Source organism: Camarhynchus parvulus, chromosome 3 (assembly GCF_901933205.1).
Source record: "Camarhynchus parvulus chromosome 3, STF_HiC, whole genome shotgun sequence".
Taxonomy (NCBI): Eukaryota; Metazoa; Chordata; class Aves; order Passeriformes; family Thraupidae; genus Camarhynchus; species Camarhynchus parvulus.
The window spans coordinates 51,010,298-51,031,621 of record NC_044573.1 but is presented as its reverse complement, the minus strand read 5'-3'; the positions used below and the strand labels follow the sequence as shown (position 1 = coordinate 51,031,621).

The 21,324-nt window shown below is 38.9% G+C and overlaps 1 protein-coding gene across 1 annotated transcript; it reads left to right on the top strand.

The window, feature by feature from the left end:
• The first annotated feature begins 3,391 nt into the window (after window positions 1-3,391).
• NMBR (neuromedin B receptor) lies at window positions 3,392-21,248 on the top strand. The gene is made up of 3 exons (XM_030945726.1): window positions 3,392-4,193; window positions 17,339-17,687; window positions 20,006-21,248. Exons 1-3 carry the CDS (start codon window positions 3,778-3,780, stop codon window positions 20,405-20,407), a joined length of 1,167 nt encoding a protein of 388 aa, XP_030801586.1. The 5' UTR covers window positions 3,392-3,777; the 3' UTR covers window positions 20,408-21,248.
• Window positions 21,249-21,324: the final 76 nt, after the last annotated feature.

Sequence of the window (21,324 nt, the reverse complement as noted above, 5' to 3'; positions counted from 1 at the left end):
CCTGTGTGTTTAACATTAAGCGCCCAATTAATTCCTTTATTAATGTGGTTAAAGGTACTGGCACCTGTTGCCCTCATGCCATAAATAAAACCAGCACCATGAAAATGGTACAAAAAAATTGAATTGATATCAATAAGATAAGGTTTTGTTTCCCAAAAGAGAACTTGCATGAATATTGGAGAAAGCTACTCCTGATAGCTTTCCAGCTTTGTCTAGTGCTGGAAGAACCTGAATTTCCATTTCGGTTTGCAGAGTTCCCTCAAATAAAATAAGAAATCTTCTATTGGAAAAAACAAGAAAAAAACCCCAGTGAGTTACTTTAGGTTATTGTACATTTGACTGCCTGGAAGAAGTCACTCTCTGCTACAATGCATGCCCACTTTCCAGCTGTATCTACTGGTGTAATGAGTGATATTACATTTATTGCAGGTTTTGGAAGAACTTTGAAGAATTTATTGAAGGTTTGGTTCCTAATGCTCAGTGTTTAAATTCAGGTAGTATTTGTTCCTTGGTTGTTGCTTTGTTTCTTTTCAAAATTTGACTGACAATCAGGCCTTCAAACATGATCACTTCCAGGGCTCCGTTTGAACCCCATTTTCATTTAATGTGCAAGTACACATACTTATTTAAAGGCTACTTACTGCAGGTAGCATTGGTGGCAGATATACTTGGCTCTTCATGGGACTACACATGTTGTGATGTGCAAATCTGGAATTAACCCTGGAATTATCAAGTGCCTTGAGCTGCATAAATGTGTGAAAAGAGTGTTTTTTCCTGTCAGACCCACTTCTCGGTAGAGGGCGTTTGTGAGGTGTGTGGAGCTCCTCAGTCCTACATGAACTGATTATGAATTCCTACACTTGGGAATTACTGATGAAGTTTTCCCTCTCACGTTTCCAAGTTGTTGTGGTTTCTCCCCTATGGTGTTGCACTCCATCTGTGGTGGCTGATTGTGCCTGTGCAGTTTCTTTCCCACTGAGGAGATTCACCTGTGGCTCTCTCTCCCTCACTCTTGTGCCAAGTACTGTATCAGAGCTCCACAATTAAATTGTCTCTTGGCTGTAATCTGAAACGACATCTAGGCATGGGTGGACTCTTGTTTGAAAAGAGAATGATAAACAGTTTGTATGTGGAGATCTGAATTCCAACTGGTTTATGTCAGGGTCTGTGGGTCTTCCCCACACATGCCTTTTTGCCTCTGCAGGAAATTATATTCATACTGGTTGAATATGATAGCTGGTTGAATTATATTTATACTGCAGTAGAAGCATTATCTGACTGTCTGTCTTCCCTGAGCTGGAGCCACTCACTTTCTTCGAAGCTTATTTCCTTGCTGTTAGAGTTCTAAAAAACATGGAGTAGATAGAATCAAGTACTGATAAAAATCAGGAATATAAATTTCCACTGGAAAAGTTTCTGATTCTTCAACCTTACGGATTCTGTCTTGTGGACTAAAGGACAGATAAAATTAAGTAGGATGGAAGAAATTCTCCTGGAAGGCAGCAGTAGGAGTGGTAGTGTTGTGAAACAAAAAGCAAGGGGTGTCACCTCTCTCCATGCAAACTGCAACAAGTTTATATCAATAGAAGTTTCTAAAGGGTTCTTTTGTTGATATTCATGCAAAAAGACTCAACTTCCTCTTGTCCCAAGAAAATCACAAGTTTAAACATTATTAAACATCATTAAACACAAGTTGAATTTAAACTATTCTCCCAATGGGAATCATATTGTCTGTTGATATATAAACCCATTTTCAAACAAATTAGCAAAAGTGTTAAACTCACAGAGTTAAAGACTTATGTTGGATCCAGCCAATAGGAACCAAGAAGAGGGATGTGGAGTGTTAACAGAAACATGACTATAGTTGATCTTAGAAAATTTCACGTATGCTCAACAAAATAGAGGGTCACAGCAATTTATATAAATATATAAGCCATCAGTAAGTCTGCCTCAGAGGGAGCATAGCTGAATTTAAAACTATGTGGAAGGAACTTGATCAGTAACAAGAATCACCTCCAGAGGAGCTCTATGATGATTCTGATGAGCTGCTTAGTGGTAAAGGTGAAGCATCTAGCCTGATCCTTTCTGAGGCCTAGCACTGGTTGGGTTCAAAGAAATTACTCATTTATATGAATCAGTAATTTGCGCAACTTTAAACATTTATATATTCAGGGATGTGAGAAGAGTCACAACGATCAATTAATAGATACAGAGAAGTGCAACTTTAAAGAAATATTCTTTAATTCTTTAATTATTGTTTTAATATAATCTTAGTAAAACTTTATTTAAGAAATCACTGATTTAATTCCTATACCAGACAGCATGCCATAGACAGGCCATGCACATGTGTCATGCTTTGCTTCTGATATTTCAGTGGTCAGATTCTCCATAGACCTGTCATAAACTCATAGAGCTTCAAGAGAACTGCTGTAGTAATATGAACAAGCTAGTTCTCTACAAGCTCATGAATCCTCTCTTTTGAGAAAAAGAAAAAAGGAATCAGTCTGCAGAGCATGTTACTGGAAAATGCTGTTATTCTACCTGAACATTTTATCTTGGAAACTTCAGTCCAACGGGTCTGCCTGTCTTCCAGCATATTTACATGACTACCTACATTCATGGCTTCTGCTGGAAACAGATGGAGCTGTTTGGAAAGCCTATACATGTGCAGACACTCAGAAGTAAAAGACATTACCTCACTGAAAATCAAGAAGCATTAGAGACAAATTCTACTCTTCAAAGAGGCAAACAAAATTCGTTCTCCACTGTGTTATACCATTTGCAGAGTAAGTAATGGATAAAACACATCGCCTGCCCCCCTTTCCATAGTCAAGACCACTGTGAAATGCTGCTTCACAAATCAAACCTTAAAACTAAACATAGCTGATGCCTTTGAGTAAGATTTATGCACAGACCACAGCTGGACGTCAGGAATAAAATCTCTTCATTCTCACGCCCCTCGCTCCCTGCCACCCTGCGTTTCAAAGCACTGTGGTTTCACCTGAGTTAGATGCTGGAAGACGAGTTTCCGGAGGCGATCCTGCCTTCTGTCCGACGTGTCGGACAGCTCTCAGGCTTGCCGGGCAGAGCCTGGCGGGGGCTGCTTTGCGGTGGACAGCGGCGGGGAGAGCAGCTTCCCTCTTCCCTCTCCCCTCCCGCTCACCACGTCGTGCCCATCGCGGGCTGGGACCCGCGGGACGGCGGCGGCTCCGGGATCCGCCTCTCCCTCCCCCACAAGATCCACTCGGCGGCGCGGGGCTGGGGCGAGGGCACGGGCGCTCGCAGGAGGAGGGCGGGGCGGGGCGGCCCCTCGCCGTACCAGGTATAAGCCGGTGCTGCCGAGTGGGGAGCGGGCTCGCTCTGCGCCTCGCCCCCGGCAGCGCCGGCAGCACCGGCGCCGCTGGACAGCTCTGGCGGCTCCGCGGGGGCGGCGGCCGGAGCGCGCATTCGCCGAGGGCGCTCCGGGGGACGCGGGCAGGGGGCGGCTGTCCCGACCGCGTTCTCTGCCCCCAGGCTCAGGATCTCCTGCCCACCGGGAAAGGCTCCTCCGAAGAGCCGAGGGGCAGCGCATGGGAGTTTCTATTTCCCTCCCCGGCCACTGCGCCGGCGGATATTCCTCTGCATTTCTTAAGGGAGAAAACTCGGCAGAGAAGGGGGGTAGGAAGAAAGGCAGTAGAGGTGCGGGAGAAAGTTGATTGACTTGCAGAGAGATGAAGCTTTCCTGTGGCTCCCACTGCACTTTGCACTGGAGACCTTCAGTCCACGCGAAGCTGTAGGATGGAGCCAGAGCCCCCGCCCGAGCTCGCAGCAATGCCCCTCGGGGAGAATGGGAGTGTCCGCCTGGTGCCCGACACAGCCCTGCTGTCCCCGGGGAGAGGCACGGCCGTGTTCATCATCCGCTGCGTGATCCCTTCACTTTACCTGCTCATCATCACTGTCGGCTTGCTGGGCAACATCACCCTCATGAAGATCTTCATTTCCAACAGCGCCATGAGAAGTGTGCCTAACATCTTCATCTCCAGCCTCGCTGCTGGTGATCTGCTCCTGCTAGTGACCTGTGTGCCCGTGGATGCCTCCCGATATTTCTCTGAAGAGTGGCTCTTTGGAGAAGTGGGCTGCAAGCTCATCCCTGTCATCCAGCTGACCTCTGTTGGTGTCTCTGTCTTCACCCTCACTGCCCTCAGTGCTGACAGGTAGGAAAGTTGGGCTGCCACTTCAGCTCTCTGCAACTTGGGCTGAGGCTGGATGAAAAGTAAAGCACCTCTCTAGATAAGGCATCCCTGGTTTGCAATCCCCTCATTCCAACCTGTGAGGTGCCCATGCTTCTTCTTCCCTAGGTGGTACTAATCAAGTTAAAGAATATCTGGAAATGGCTGTGCTTGGCCCCCAGCTTCCAGGGTGTCAGCTCCAAGAATTGAGTTTAGCCCTGTCTTCTGCATCTCTACGATGGTCCTGTAGCAGTCCATATATTGCAATTTTATTCATTAGAGTAAGGTTTTAGATGCCAGATACGACCCTTGCCAAGTCACAGTGTTGTATCTATGGGCAGTGAGTGACTTAAACCAGGTTAGGCACAGATGTATTTTTAATCAATTTATTTCTTTCTGTTGAGAAGGTGTACATATGTGTGCCTGTATGTGTGTCTGTGCCTTAGTAGAAGAGCAGGTTACCAGAGGTGACTGCCAGAACTAGCTTTGCTTCTGGGAATTCAGGGACACCAAATTGCTCTGTTTTAATTGTCAGTCTTAAACTTTTGTTCAAACTATTCTTATTATCTTCTGAACATTTAGAAAAGAAGGAAAAAAAAGAAATACCCCCAAACAAACTAGAAAGTAACACTTTTATCTCCAGTACTTGTCAAATTAGGAAGAAACACAGAGCTGGATCCCCAGTTTTTCTTCCAATTAGTGTGAATGGGTACTTAAGGAATTTATAGCAACTGAGTGGCTGTAGGACTATGCTTCAGGCTCTGAAAGACAAAATCTTGCAGTGTAATTGAAAATTTAAATTATATGAAATTATGTTTATTTTTTATCTGAGCATTTTTTGGCCAGAAATGAAAATGCTTAATTCCTTCTCAATAGATATTCAACCATTTTCTTTTGTTGGGTTTTGAACTGAACCGCTGCATTATATTGATGCATGATGTGAAGAGTTGAGTTTAGAAATACATCTTCACATTTAGAGTAATGTTTAGGATGTTAATGTTTAAAACTTTTAATCCTTTATTTTCTGGTTGGTTTTTTTTTTTTTTTTGTTTGTTTGTTTGTTGTTGGTTTTTTTTTTTTAGCTAATTCAGTCCATTGTTTGATTTCACTTGGGGGTAGTTTTCAGTGAGAAATTAATTTCAGCTCTGTTTGAATCAGGACCTAACGTATTTGTCTATAAAGACTGTAACTTGTGAAAATGGATTATGGTTTTGAAGAAGAGATTGCAAAACACATCTTAAAGTGAACACCTGTAGCTCTCTGATTACCTCAGTTAAATAGTATTTTGAAATCTGTCCTTACAGATCCAAGGAAACCCTGCAGTTCTCTTTCTGCTCTATTTCCACTCCTCAATATCTTGTGGTGTACATCTTGTTTGAAAAGGGAAGACGTTAGTGGACATAATTTCTCTAGAGAAATGTAACATGAGGGCATGCTGGTGATTTAATGCTTAAGGGTTCATTAATTTGCTTTTTATATAGCTTTGGAACATTCACTGTTTGATTTTTTTCCAGATAATTTTATATCCCTCTTTTTGTATCAGTAAAGAGTCGAGAATTTATAATACTGACTCTGTTTATGCTTAATGCATCTAGAATTGCACATACTAAAAAACAGTTACAGTTTAGTGCTGAGACCAAATAAGCTTATAATAAATACATTTCTCCAGCATTTTGGACTCCACAGTATATGCCAATGTCAGAAATGGTTATACTAGGAATTTACAACATTTCTTTAACCTTTGTAGTTTTATTTTAGGTCACTGACATAAAAAAACCCTTTTATTTTCCAGTCAGAAGATCTTCCACTGACTTCAGAGACCAGTCTCCTAGGGCCCAGGAGACTCTTGAGTGAAGCTGGCTGAGCTTTCAGTGGTGTCTGGGTTGGAGTCAAATCTATTCTTTGTACAACACTTGGTACAACACAACGTTTGTGTTGAACTAGAGGGGAGGTACTGGTGTGCAGGGGTTTCTGTGACACTAATCTATAGCCAGATTCTAATGTGTGTCATAACTAGATCAGTTGTGGGTGGTTATGCTGGCAGATCAGAAGTGTTGGCAGCATCCTGCACCCAAGAGGTGCTGAAGAGGTGAGGCCTGGCTGTGGGCAGTGTTTTCTCCAGATAAGTGAATCTAGGGTAAGATGTTAGCAGTTTGTAAGCAGTGATGCCACCAAGAGGGCTCCATTATAATCCAGTATTTGGTCTGGTACACAATGTCTTCCTACTGGCCCCTTCTTCCACAGAAAATGTTCAAAGTACATTTTAATATAGGCTAATTAAAGCCCTTCCTGCTTTTTTCTCCTTGTAACCATGAGGCTGTATAGAATGCCAGACATCGATTATATTAAAGAACAGATTTAGGAATACTTAGGATTCTTTGCAGCATGCTTGTGTAAATTAGGATGAGGGAGGTTGTCTTGGTTTCCACAGTCAAATTAATACTTATTGTGTTTGTGGAAATTCTGCATAATTATTTCCTTGTGTGTGATGCATTCAACAGAAGTAGCTATGGAACCTACAAACTCTGAATGATTGTTGCCAACAAACTGAAGGAAGAAAAATTATATACTGCTACTGTTACTTTAGTAAAAGTAGTAGTATATAGTTGCATATGTATATATTTTGTAAAGTTGCTTGATTTCATACAGATTGTTTTTGTCACGGAAGTCCTTCTTAGCATCAGTAATGCTTTCAGTGTGACAAACATGCACCTTTTACTTGGAAGCTTCACAATCTTGTATTGTGGTTATTTGAGTTTTAATTTGGATGTTTTTTGTGTGTGTACAAATGTGATATGTAATTTTTAACAATACTTTAACAAGACTTCCCCTCCATGCAGATGGGATTTAGCAGTATATCTGCCTGAGGTTCCCCATTCCCATCACAGGAATAGCAGCTGGTTCTTCCCACCCCTGAGCTCCTGGAGGTCTGGCTGCCAGGTGTGGGGAGAGGTGCCCTGCTGCAGCCCCACACTGTTGGGGCAGAGAGGGGTGGGAGGCCAGTGGTGCAGGTGGGGATGGTGGCAGCAGAGATGATGCAGTGGTGGCACTGGTGGTACAGGGTTTTGGTGTCAGAGCAGAATGCAGCCTCCCTCTCTTATGGGATGGAGAAGGCAGCACAGGACATGTGCCGCTGAGCCAGCTGTCCCTTCTCACTGCCATGCAGGATATATAGGGACAGCAACCCTGCTCCTCATGGCCACTGAGTTTTCTCTATTGTGGGAAAACCAGACCACCTCTACAAATCTCAATATTTCTCTTGCTTATACAATCAAAGAAAAAAGAGAGTGTGGGTAACAGAAGGAGAAAACTTAATAGACTGTATGACAAATGAGGAAAAGGAAGAGGGCTGAAAGACAAAAATGTACCCAAAAAAGAGGGGAACTAAGGGGAGTGTAGGATAGGGCACTCCCAGTAGCACACCCTGAAAGTGTCCAGAGCCAGTGCATGATGGCCAGGGATGCACTTCCTAAAGATGTGGTGGGACAAGAATTGGAAAATGGGGCCTTGATGAGCTTGTTTCTCCAGGGTCCATGAACTGCAGTTTTGGCAAGGGCTAATGGATGTTGATGAGAACATCTCAGGACTTGGTGTGGTCTTTGGTAAGAAGGATAAAAGTAAAGAAGTGAGAAGTGTTTGCCAGAGGGACTGCAGCATGGCACACATGAAGAAAATGTGTGCTACCATCTCCTTACTGCAAAAAGGGCAGAAGCCAGGGATGAACCTGACTTGAACCATCCTATGAACTTGCTTACTGCTGCATGTTTTTCCAATTTGTGTCCATGATGGACCATACGTTTAGCTCAGAAGGTAAACTGGGCCCATAGGGATTCTCATATTTTTCTCAGGGTGAGGAATCTCGGTGTTTTTTGCATAGGAATGAATAGGATAAGAACGTAGGATAAGAACTTAAGCAGGGTGGTATGAAAAGGTGTTTCCAGGATGCTTTTCAGAGTTAGAGGTCTGGATGACATTTTAACATTGGAATTTTAACATTGACTGCTTGGGTGCAGTGAATTAAGACTGGGTGCTACAAGGTACACCTCTGGCATTACTGCATTATAGTGTAGTACCCACAAAATGCCAAGATATCTGCAGTGAATAGCCTTTGGAGGAATAAACAGCAGCTCCTGCAACCAGCTTTAGATTTGTCCCACATAGTCTTTCCTTTTCTCTTTAACTGTCATTTATGCCTCATTTTTTTAAGTGATCTGTAAAAATAGGATTAAGTTTCATTGTTTCTTTTCTTACACTGAATTTTATTTCTAATGAAAGATTTGAATGTGTTAGAACTAATGCAGTTTTGCTGCACTCTAATGGAGACAGCAAAGCTGAACTCACCCTACTACAATTGAAATAACATTGTATTTGCTTTTTTCCTAAGTAATATGCCATAATGACACATTTGATGAGACAAATACTTAACAGGTAACAGTTTGACAATTTAAATTTATACTTAAATAGCTAAATATAGTGCCTGAGATGCTTGAAATGTATTCTGTCGATTTTAATAGCTGAACTATTTGTTCCTTCTATTTTTTTCTTTATATTTGTTTTAGATTTGGAAGAGTGCAATCTATATCTAAAACAATTAAAAATGTTTTTTGCAGGTTTGCACTCTGCTGACTTCTGATGACATCTGATAGCAAAATCTGGTTTGGCTTAGTTTGCTGGTCTATTATCTCCTTTTCTTTGGGAACTTCGAAAATATTCTGAAGTGTGAAAAGCTGCCTTACTACCTTCTGCCAAACCCCTTCTTTGGGTTTTTCATTTGTAATATCACTTTAATGAAAATTTCTCTTTTACTTTTCTCACACTTTATTTTTAGTTTCTTCTTTTATTATGGCAGACACTGATTCAGGCTGAAATACAGTGATTGAAAAAATATAAAATCCTAATTTCTTATTACATGTAGTGGGGCAGGTGAAGCAGGACAGTGGACATGATTTCCTTTTGAGCTCTAATAGCTCATAGTCAGGAACTAAGGACTCCTTATGAGTAAAATAGTATTAAATGACATATTAAAATTTACTTATAATTAATCAAGGAATAAATTAAAAAAAAATCAAAGGTAAAATGGAAGATTATAAGTGAAAAACTATGCCTTAGCACTATACAGTAGCTGGAAAAACAAAAATATATGGACCAAGTAGAACTATGAGATTCTATAAATGTTTATATTAGATACTGTAATACTTGAGGTAAAGGTATTGAATGAATGAATTAGCAAAGCACATTAAAATTAATGATGGTCCAGATGTTTCTCTCACTGTAGGCTATAGTAGTATGGTTATAATTATGCAATAACAGGCAATGCAAAAGAAATTTGAGAGGTTTGGCAAGCTTTGTCTGTCACATTTTTCAACTTGCCTTTTAGTTCATATATGCAAATTGACTCTCAAAATAAAGCTTCCCAGAAAACCTTTGTCAAATGAGACAATGAGGCCTGTTCCCACCCAATAATTTTCCAATTAACTTATATCTATCTTATGCAGATAAAAGGAGTATGATCTAAAATATTCCAGAAAGAAAAAGAGAGATAGCAGAACCACCCCCTCCCCAACATGTTTAGACCTAGAGATTGCAGAAAGAATTTCATGTCTGGAGTAGAATAAGGAGTTAACTATTCTAGGGTAATATTGTCCAAGCCAGGCAATTCAAATCAGCTTTTGGAGGAGTTCCTCTTTTGACTGTCTTTGCACAGCTGAAAATGATTTCTCAGCAAATAACATCTTCCTGCCAAGTTAGGCAACTGTTTCTCAAACTTCATACAGACACATACATCTGTTAAACTCCTGCCTTTGTGCATGTTCTGTGTGTACTCTCCAACCCATAGAGAAACAGCTTAGGTTGAGGATGGTGAAGAGAAATGGCTGTGGTGTTTATCCCAGTCAGTGATCAATGCAGTGCCTGTGTTGAGCTGGCAGAAGCCACTTTGTTTTAACTATTGCAAATGCTGGTGTTTGGATTCCCTTTTGTAGGCAGCAACTTAAACACAGAGAAACAGCTTCAAAACCATCCCTCCTGTTTCCTGCTGCTTTGAGCTATTCAGTAAAAGCCTGTGTCTGTGACAGACAAAATAACAGCTAAACAGCAGATCCAGCCCAGTTCTTAACAAGCATGTATATCACCATCCATTCATTTTATTTGTTTGCCCCTCAGCAAATTGTGGTACACGATTCCCTTATCTATTACACTGCAATGGGTTAATACGAATTGGAATGTTGGAATTCTCAAGTCAGCATTTAGCAGATCCTCAGAAATTATGTCAAAGATCAAGTATGCTCTAGCAATGCTTTGTCTGTGGAGAAGATTTCACATGATAAGTCTGTTAGAGAATAAATAATATATCTCTGTATATGTGTTCAGTATAATGGAACTCTTCAATATCTTCCTGAAAGGCATAATTTAATTGAATCTTCATTTTAAATTGTTTAATTACAGAAGAACTAGTGTATTTATGATATGAATGCTGCTGCAGAACCAGACTATATATTTCTGGTGCTAAATTATTTTATGGGTTTTTATCTATATTAATGAAACAAGGTATATGCAGTCACAATCTCTAGGTCTAAACATGTTCCACTAGCAACTTTGTGTATTTCCAGGTTTGTACGAGCATATATCAAAATAAAATTGTGGTGTGTGTATAAACATGAGAGAAATGGGTTATTCTGATATGATGTCATTATATCTCATGTAATTTTTTTTCCTTCACATAATTATTCCAAATATTGTTTCATTTTTTTCCAACTGGTTTTCATAGTATTTTTAAAGAATAGTTTCATGTTTGTGTTTTGGCTCCAAGTTTGTTTGATTAAATGTATTTTAAGGATTACTACATTAACTTTTCCCTCTATAATGTTTTTATATTCTTTTTGTTTTACCGTGGTGTGTACTTGTTTATTTTCCATCTACACTTATTTCAGGGCAGACCAAGATCAGAACTTGCAAATAAAGTTGAACTGGAAATGTGTTTAAAATTGAAAGAGTAGAACTTTTAGATGATAATACTGGAGCAAATAAATGAATTTGCTGATTTTTGAATTTAGAAATTAGAGATTTAGCCTCTAAATTCTCAAAAATCTGTCTGTTCTAGGTATATTAATACAGGTTTGGTTATTTAATTCTTCCTGGCTTGTAACATTCCTAAAAATCATCTGACCATGTCATGTTCTCCACAACAGTATGTTATCTGCTGTGGCCTGGATTATAACCAAATTCATCAATGAAATGGGAGAAATTGTTTTGTAACAACAAACACTTGATAAAGGTAAAATGGCACTAAGCATATTTTACACTTGGGATTTCTTCTTTCAGACACTCTGGTTTCTGTATTTGATATTTTTCTTGACCTTCTGATGCAGCAGTGATGATTTTATGCGATCTTTTTCATTCAAGTATGTATAATAGATATTTTTGCTGAGAGGCATGCAGTAAGCACATAGTAAATATGGAGACAAGCATGCAACTCTGTATCATCAGTCTAAAGGTTGGGGTATCAATGGGATTTGGATCAAAATAATTTGGAGAAATGGATTTCTCTTTTCTCAAAGTCCTTTGACCCTTGAGGATTGAGACTATGAACCCTGAAAGAATTAAACAAGGTTAGTTGTGGTTTTCTGAGCTTTTTTAACAGGGGAAGAGAGAACTAGGAGATAAAGCCAAAAAGTACATAAGCTTGTCCAGGCTGCACATTGCAAGGCTCAATATCTAGCCTAGGTACTGACCTTCCCCTCATCCCATCCACACCTCCTGAGCAGAATCCAAATCCAGAATTTCAAATTAGTGCTGAAATGAGATAAATAGTCAAGAAAGGTGATAAAAGCCAAGAGAATACACACACTAAACCTCCTTATACTTCCCCCTGGGAAATAGTATATAGAGTTGTTTGTGCGATGCAGCAGGCTAAAAATAAAGTTCTCTCCTCACAGGTGAAATGCTAGTTTTGAGCCAGTGTCTAGCAGCCTGGGCAATGGCTCCCAGACACCCTGGCTGCATGAATGGCCCCATTTTGTTCCTGGAGAGGCACATGCCAGAGCTGCCTTTGCCATGGCAGTTTTGTGAAGGGTGATGACTTTGGTGTCTCCCAGCCATTATTTAAACATAACTTTGAGATCAGATCCCCCGACTTTGGCTGTGCTTAATGCACTTAATTGTGCATTACAATGGATTGTAAATGAAGCTTAGGTGCAAACAGAGTAGGTGCAATCTGGGGAGTTCCTGGCATGGACAGCAGGAGAAATGCAATTTCTTGCTTATTTTAAAAGTCAAGAATGGGCACAGTGGGTTGGGATGGGCCAGCCTTTGTGTTAGGCTGCTGGATGATGTTTTCAGGTGCCTGAAAGTATGTGCTTGTTTTTTTCTCTAATGCACATGCATATGACTGTGTATATCTATCTATATATGCACAAACCCATATCCAACAGTACCAGAGCATGGGACTGAGGACTGGCAGTCAGACACTTGTCAAACTGGCTTTGTAGAGGTCCATGGTGTGGTTTTGACCTGGGTGGACAGGACAGATAATACACTTCATGCAGAAAAAACCCTTCCACCATCCTGGGAAACTTCTGGTTTGATTCTTTTCAGGGTGGAGAAATCATCAACAAGTGTTGAACTGTTATTGATAGTTTTTGGCTCAACAGAGTGTATTTTTATAGAGTGGAAAACTTTTTCCACTTAGGAAAATCTTAAGATTTTCCCCCTGAGAAACACAGAACACATGTCATTGGCATTGAATTTAAGTGTGTTTGCACATGGTCTAGTCTGCATTTCAAATACTGTTTATTGTATTCACTATCAGATCTCAGAGATGCTCATTCCTGTGTAAATGCAATTCTTTGCTCTCAAGAGATAAGCACAGAATAAAAACATTGATATTACCTGAAAAAAAAGAGAAATGTACTTTACACTGCAAGAATTTATAAGAATAAAATAGAATAATGCATATCTCAATTCCAGTAATAAAATGATACCACAATGTTTTCAGCTAGATAAATTGTTGTCCTCTTAATGATTCAGCTGCAGTTGGGCCAATTGAACTGCCTATACAAGGAAAAGGTCCATCCAAAATTTCATTTTACTGTAGAACATGATATGAGTATTTTTAACAAATACTGATTATACAACCAAGTTTCCTTTTCGGATATATTTATAAGTTTTTATATTGTTAAAATTTTTGTGTTTGAAAGCACCATGCAGGGACACAATAAAAGACTAACATATGAATTGTTTTGATAAATTACTCTAGTTTGCAGGAAATGCAGTACAATGACACAACAACATCACTTTAAAAAGCTTCTTTATAATGAGGCAAATAGTACCAACCCCTCCTGCTCCAGGATTAAAATGAAAATCAAAGCGCAGTAATGTGAAACTTCCCTGCCTGGCTTCTGACACTTCATTATTATATTTATTTTCATTGTGATGTCATGTGGGAAATTAGGTGATAATTTAGGATCCTATTTGTGGTAGGTACTATATAAACAGCAAGAAGAAGAAAGTCCTTGACCTGAAGGACTTTTAAAAAAGGAGAAGAGACCACGCAGAATCAAAAGGGCAAGGAGATATTGAGGCTAATCTAGTTAGAATGGTAGGCTATTTTCCAGTGACCGACCGCCTAAGTATTGACTAGTTATTTTGGGGTTTTCTTTTTAGTTTTTTTCTTAAGGTCATCACAACTAAGTACTCTAGAAGGAGAGGTAGAAAAACAAAGGAAGGACAGCACAGGTCTAGTAAAGGAGCACCTTGTTTTGAAATCAGCTGTGTGGGAAGGAAACAGCATTGTGGATGCAGCAGAAACAGGAGTAGAGCTTTCCATTCTAATTTGAAGCTGAGAAATACCTTTAGAAAGTCTTTGAAAACAAAGGTCAGGAGGAGTAGATAAAATAGAATGAAGCTTAGAAGGTAGCAAAATGTTATATCTCTGGAGAAAGAGGATATTCTTTTCATTAATTTATTTTGGGATTGTGTAGAAAGGAGGAGATTGGTTTTTTTGTATAATGTTTTTTCCCATTTTAAAGCAATCTGCTGAAGAAGAGTGGACAAGTTTGTGCTTGTATCTGTTGGCAGAAACCACAGCTCCAAAGGCAGGCAGAGTTTCCCGAGATGGGGTCCCTTTGTCAGTAGTGATAATGATAGAGGATATAGGAAGACAGAATTTACATGATGGTTTTTAATTAAAACCAAATGCATATTTATAATTATTTCCTGAACTTCATGGCAGCCTATAATTTGCTCTTTTTCATTAGTGAAGTAAAAGATGAATTTACTTACTAATTTGACTAATTTGCACTGTTAGTGTAATTTACTGACTTTTTTTTTATTGATGGAAAATAAATGGATGGTCTTTGTAATTTGAATGATTGGTGGTATGTTTTTGCTTTACACTGGTTTTTTATAAAGGAAGAAGTTGGGTTTTCACTTTGGGAACACTTCTCATTCCACACAGTTTACATTTCATTTTATCTGTAACCTGTTTCTTTTCACTCTATAGCTTTTTAAAGATATAAACAAGATGACAAGATGTTTCTGTAAAACACAGCGCATTTTTCCTGACACTGAGTACTGTGAAGGACTGAGTCCTAGGAAGAGTGCCGCCTTGTAGCCACTAAAGTAGCAAGTTGAATGAAAGGAGGGATTTGTTTTGCACTAAACTCATCTGTTTTGTGAAAAAGGGCACTCTGCTTCAATGACTTTCCACTTGGAGTAAGTTATGGCTCAGGGAAAAGCTTACAATTTGCTGAAACAGCAATATATGCCAAAGTACAAATATATGTCACCTTTTCTTCTAATGTAAAGACTTCAGAAAAATTCTTCCATTTAGAGATTAACTGGGCCCATTTGCTGCTAAAAGAATTATTTGTGATGTGGTCGTTTACTTGGGTCATAGGACTGTGGTCAGAATATTTTGGAGCAATGAAATGGAAAAGGAGAGGAAAAAAATCTGTACAACAAAACATTATTTTTATCCAATGTCCTCCCCCTACCCCAAAATCCCCAACTGGCTCTTCCCTAAGAATGCCAACTTTTTAAAGAATGAGCAGATGCAAGGACTTGACATCGCCTCAAAAATAGAGGGTTTGTCTCTATGTAATGAAATAAAGGCAGACAGCAATAGGAAGCAATTATTGAATAATAAGGTCACAGTTTGTGCTGGGGAGTATTCATGCTTTGTGCAGAAGCTTCTGTCCTTCCTATGGCAGTATAAAGACTTTCTTTACACCTTGGTGTCCAGGGAGTTTCTCACTGTGTTAGCAGAAATGGTAAATATAAATTAACAGAGACAGTTTGCTGAATTTTGTTTTCTGCTCCATGATAGGGGTGAAAATACAGTAAAAATTCTCTCTGAATTTAGAGAGGATATGAACATTAATAGCCATTATTTTTAATTATTTAATGATCATATGATTTGTCACAAACCTGAGAAAGAGAACCCCAAGGCACATTTTGATTGACATATTCTGTGAAGGAAAGGTTTCCTTGGGTACTGTTGCAGTGCTCTGCTCTAGATGTTTTCGTGGCATAACCAGTTGCAAACATCTGCTTAAGGTGTTGAGGGGCTATGAACTACCTGTCAGGACCTGCAAATTGGCCCTGAGGGGTGTTTGGGATCACAGCTCCATTTATCACCATTCCCTTCAGCAACCAAGTTATATTAGGGTATAAACTAATCCTTGGTAAGTATTTAGTCACTTGCTCATACCCATGCATATTTATACATCTATAGGCACGTACATCTATCTACATACATGGATGTGGAATTTTATCACAAAGTAGAGGCATCTAACTTACTGTTCTCCTTAATCTCAGCTCATTGTGTAGCTAACAGAGAAAAAACCCAAGCACCCTAGAGGATGATTTAATAGAATTAAAATCTGAATCACTCTTTCAAAGAGATTCATACTTCACGGACTACAAACACTCGAGGATGAACAAAGTTATGTACCTGGAGTATGAACTTCTACTGACTCCCTTTATCCTGTTAAACTTTTCCTTGAATATTAAAAAAGAATAATTTTTTCCATTTCTGAAAACTTTTGCTCTTTCAGAAAAAATCACAGCCATCCCAAATCAAATTGAAAGTAGAAACAAAAAAATTAATGCAGTGAAAAAAAATCCCCTGAGTTTCCATATTGCCACAGCTTAGACAAAATGAGATGTTTAGTTTGACCTTTGTTCAAGATATAGTTTTTAATAAAAATATTGAAGCATAATTTACTTACATTAAAAAAAATTAAATAAATTAAAAATGTAAGTAGATCTTTAGGGTATCTTTGAAATATTTTTCTCAAATTCTATTTGTCCTTATAACAATTACATTTTCTTGTGGAAATTTGACTTTGTATCACCTCCTGGAATGATTTTTTAAAATAAAAAAAATTCCTGGCCAAATTCTACTTATATTAATTTATTTTACTTTGCTCTAGTGTGATATTTCCATTCTCTGCAATTATTCCTGTTTCCATTGCAGGGGCTATGAAGTTATCAGTTCTACAAAGGTTTATATGCAATCACACATTATGAGACAGTTTTCCAAAATGCAGTGTAGAGCAGCAGCTTCCATCTATTGATGTGGAAATGTCTACTTTATGTAGGAGTTTATACTTTCTGCACAGGCCATTGGGAGTCATAAATGCCTGACTTTATGAAGATGCATATATTCCTCTGAGGGGGGCTGGCAGTCTCCTGGAACGGGAAGGTTGTGGTGGCAGCAAGAGAGAGCCCTGGGCTTCAGGGGCCGAGGAAAGAAGGAAGGAAACACTAAGTGTGAATGTGCTGGAACACATGGGATATGGAAGTAGGATGCACATGTGGAGATTTGCTGGGGGTATTTGAAGAAGCAAAGGGTAGAGCCATGGCTGATTCTTCATTTTCACCACACTGGCACAGTGTGTGATACAGCCACATGCTGTATCCAGGTCTTCTTCTGCCTCATCTGATGAGTGTATACAAAAAAAAGGTGGAGATTTAGAGAATGCAAGTTAAAGAAAGATTAAAAGCCCCTTGACATTTCAAATAAGAAAAAAGTATGACATTATTTTAATCAAAGAAATGAAGTAAGCTTGTGGATTGCATGTTGAATTTGAATATCTTTTAATTTGTATCTGCATTTTGGTCAATTTCAGGTACAAAGCAATTGTAAATCCCATGGACATCCAGACCTCCAGTGCAGTGCTGTGGACTTGTCTCAAAGCCACTGCCATCTGGGTAATCTCCATGCTCCTGGCAGTTCCCGAAGCAGTGTTCTCCGAACTGGCTCACATCAATGACACAGATAATGCCACTTTCACAGCATGCATACCATATCCCATGACAGACGACATGCACCCAAAGATCCATTCTGTGCTGCTTTTCCTTGTGTATTTCCTTGTCCCTCTTGTAATTATCAGTATCTACTACTGTCACATTGCAAAGAGTTTAATAAAAAGCGCTCACAACATCCCTGGGGAACACAGTGAGCATTCCAAAAGACAGGTAAGCAATTTGCTTTTTACATCCTGGTAAAAGACTTGTGTGCTGTATACACTTATGAATGAAAGCAAAGGAATTATAACATCCAAGTTGTTGGATTTTGCAGAGGATTAGTTCAGTTTCCACATGAAATAAACCAAGGATTATCTCAAGATTTTCCCTGTTTTCATGATTACTCAATATTAAGCCCAGTATGTAAATGAATATGAACAAGGAAAATTATAAATTCACTGCCATGAATGCACATTCCTAACAGCAAATGAGATTGGTATATATGTTTGTATGTGCTGTTACTGTAACCATTACTTGTATTCTTACTGAGGAATGATGTTTTTGTAGTTAATGATGTGGCTTCACCTGTCTCTATAGGCAGTCATTTTAGGAAAGAACTCTCACATGAATGCTTTGAGAATTGTCCCTTTTAATTTGTGCTTGGAAATGAGAAAACTGACATAGGCAGAGTAAACTTTACTTAGGGGATCTAAGACTCTTTTCAGGTTAAGGAGTGCTGGAAACATGAGCAAAGAGCATTAGCTGATTTTTTTTACTTTCTTGGATACAATAGTGAACTTGCACTTTTCTAATATCTTTTCTGTTAGAGATGCTATAAATCTCTTGGTATAGATTCTATATATCTATGAGACAAACCATTTTAAAATGCTAGACAAAGCCAATCTTCCCCATAAGGCACAGGAAGCAACAAGATAGTAACATTAGCAGGAACACACGTATGTACAAACAACAGCTTTTGCAGTGAAAGTGCCTCAGCTGCTTTGCAAAAGCATTAGTACTGAGAGAGAAAAATAATTATGCCAATTTAAACAGTTTTGAATTGTTTTCTCTGCCAGTAATTTAGAAAACTACTTTCATACTCTCAGAAATGTCTTTGCATGCACACATTCTTTTCAAAAGACTACATTCCTTTACGTCCTTTTTGAGCAGCATTTCATTTCTGTTCTAGTCTGTTTCTTGTCAAAAGTGCATACATATTAGCACTTCATGTATTATTTTATTTCCCTGTGAAATATAGAGAGCCTTTTGGCTGAACCCTCTGGATGGAAACAATATTTAATTTATACCACATTTCTGAACTCACATGTATTTTTGAAGTAAGAACACCTTTTTTCATTCTACTTAGTTTTTTTTCTCTTTGTTAATCTATGAGGCTGTGAAGAATAGAAAATTCTAGTGGACTTACATATCTCCCAGCAAGAGGAAATAAATTCAGACCTTTGCTATCCCCTCATGTTTCTTTAAGCCAAGTGTGGCATTCACACTATACTTCTGCACCTTCTAGTCTGCTCTTGAAATCTGTCTGAGTGCAAATGCTACAAAATTTGAGAGTTTTCCCATCTTTTTTGATTTCCCCAGTTTTGTGTTTTGATAGACCCAAGAAAACAATTTAAAGATTAATTTCACAGGTTTTGAAAAAATGTCAGAATAAATTCACTTGTTTGTTTTTTTTTTTTCCCCAGAAAATTGAGCAAAGTAGAAAAATTTCTTTCCTCTGCAAAATTTTCATACCTGATATATATAACAAATCTTTTAGGAGGAATATGGGGAAACTTTCTGCTTCTCTTTGGGGCCTTCTACCTGGCCAGTTTATCTCTCTCTCTCGGTTTGGAACCTCTGTGTAGCCTCTTATTGTGCTATCTTTTCAGCCTCTCTCAGTATTTACAATGTAATCTGTTATGCCTTAGCACTTCAATTAAGGTACATTTTGTGATGTTATTGCAATTAGTGGAATCTTTCACCTTACCCTAGAATTAAGATGCTTCAGATGGTGTGATGCAGTTTTGGTGGTTTCCCCAGGAGAGAGGTGAAAGTTGAGACCCTCTGTGAAAAACAAAGGGATATGAGTACCACTGTGTAGCTAACACCCTAGTATCTCATGATACCTCTGGATTTTGAAGCCAGAGGCTATTTCTATATAGCTTTCTAACTAAAACTAAAGTTTCGAGCCAAGCACTGAAATCATGTCAGAAAAGGTTACATTTCATAACGCCGTTTGGTGCATGCTTACAGGCTAAAAGCCAGTGCTTCCTTGGGTCATGAATCACTCTTGCTGTGTGTATCACATAGAATGAGCAACCTTCTGTAACTGCAAACAGCTAAGAAAGTTCACTGAAAGTTAACTGGAAGAGAAAAAGGAAAGTAAATGAAATAGCAAAAGTAATTCAGGCCCTGGAGGAAGCATTTTTGCTGGCCTTACTCGTGACAATTGCTGAAGCTAATATAGCAACATGTTACATATTTTAATTAAGTCTCTTATGTGGGGTAGCTCTGTTTGTTGTTAATTTGGGTTCTCTTCATCTTTTTAGATGGAAACTCGGAAGCGTCTGGCAAAAATTGTTTTAGTTTTTGTTGGCTTCTTTGCTATCTGCTGGTTTCCTAACCACGTGCTATACATGTACAGATCTTTTAATTACAATAAGATTGATCCATCGATGGGACATATGATTGTTACCTTAGTGGCCCGAGTGCTAAGCTTCTGCAACTCTTGTGTCAACCCATTTGCACTCTATTTCCTCAGTGAGAGTTTTAGAAGGCATTTCAACAACCAGCTCTGCTGCAGGAAGAAAGCTCAGAAAGAGAGATCTGCCAGCTACTTGTGCAACTCTTCTGCCATTCAAATGACTTCCCTGAAAAGCAATACCAGGAACACTGTAACTACCATGACACAATTGAATGGGCACAACTTGAAACAAGAAATGTCGTTATGATCTAATGAGTATGATTTTTGACTGTGAAACAAATCTGAACTTTTCCTTTGCAGCTTGTAAGTCACTATTGGCTCTTGTTCTTAGACACTCCTCAGAAGAAAGGGTCTCTTAAATTCTGGCTGCCATGAGGTTATTTCACACCATCTGACTCTTAGAAGTGAAGAGTATGTTTTATTGAGAAAACAAAACTGACTGACATAATATTGTACTTTAAAGGAGATGCTGATATATGTTTTACATAAAAGAAAGCAGTGTATCTGATAAAACATTGCTTTAAAAAGTATAGATTTTCTGATATCAAAATATGTATTTTTAACTGAATATTGATCCAGGCTCATGTTTTGCTTTAATAGAGTTTGTCTCACTTTAGCTCTGTGGTGTGTGCGCTAGCTTTGCTGATTAAGACTATTTTGGCAGGCCTTTTGGATTCCATTAAATTTTTATTTTTAATTTATTTTTTCTTTAATCAGCTCACATGTCAGCACAGGTATTCAAATAGACACAATGACTGAAGCTTATTGTCACTACTTATACAAGGCTGTTCATAGAAAAGTTTGAAGAGGGGTGTCAGAGCTGAATCTCCCCTTATACAGTGGCATAGAATCTGACATATAATCATTCCCAAGCCAGGTGAGAGGTTAGCTTTCATGTTTGAGCTCCAGAGAGAAGGTGCTCACAGTGTCTTAGAGGGGGCAGTAATAGCAGACAAAGGCACCTTGGGGAAGTAATTTTTTATGGTCAGTTCATGAGTCAAATGTAATTTTAAGTATATTTTTCTTTACGGTTGGGTGGAACTGCTCCAGCACAGATCTGTCTCTGTCACAACACTGTATCCTGTACTTCTGCAGTGACTTCTCTAAGGTGAATACTAGAGAGAACACTAGAAATTTAGATTGGACTTTGGAATTAGTTGCTAG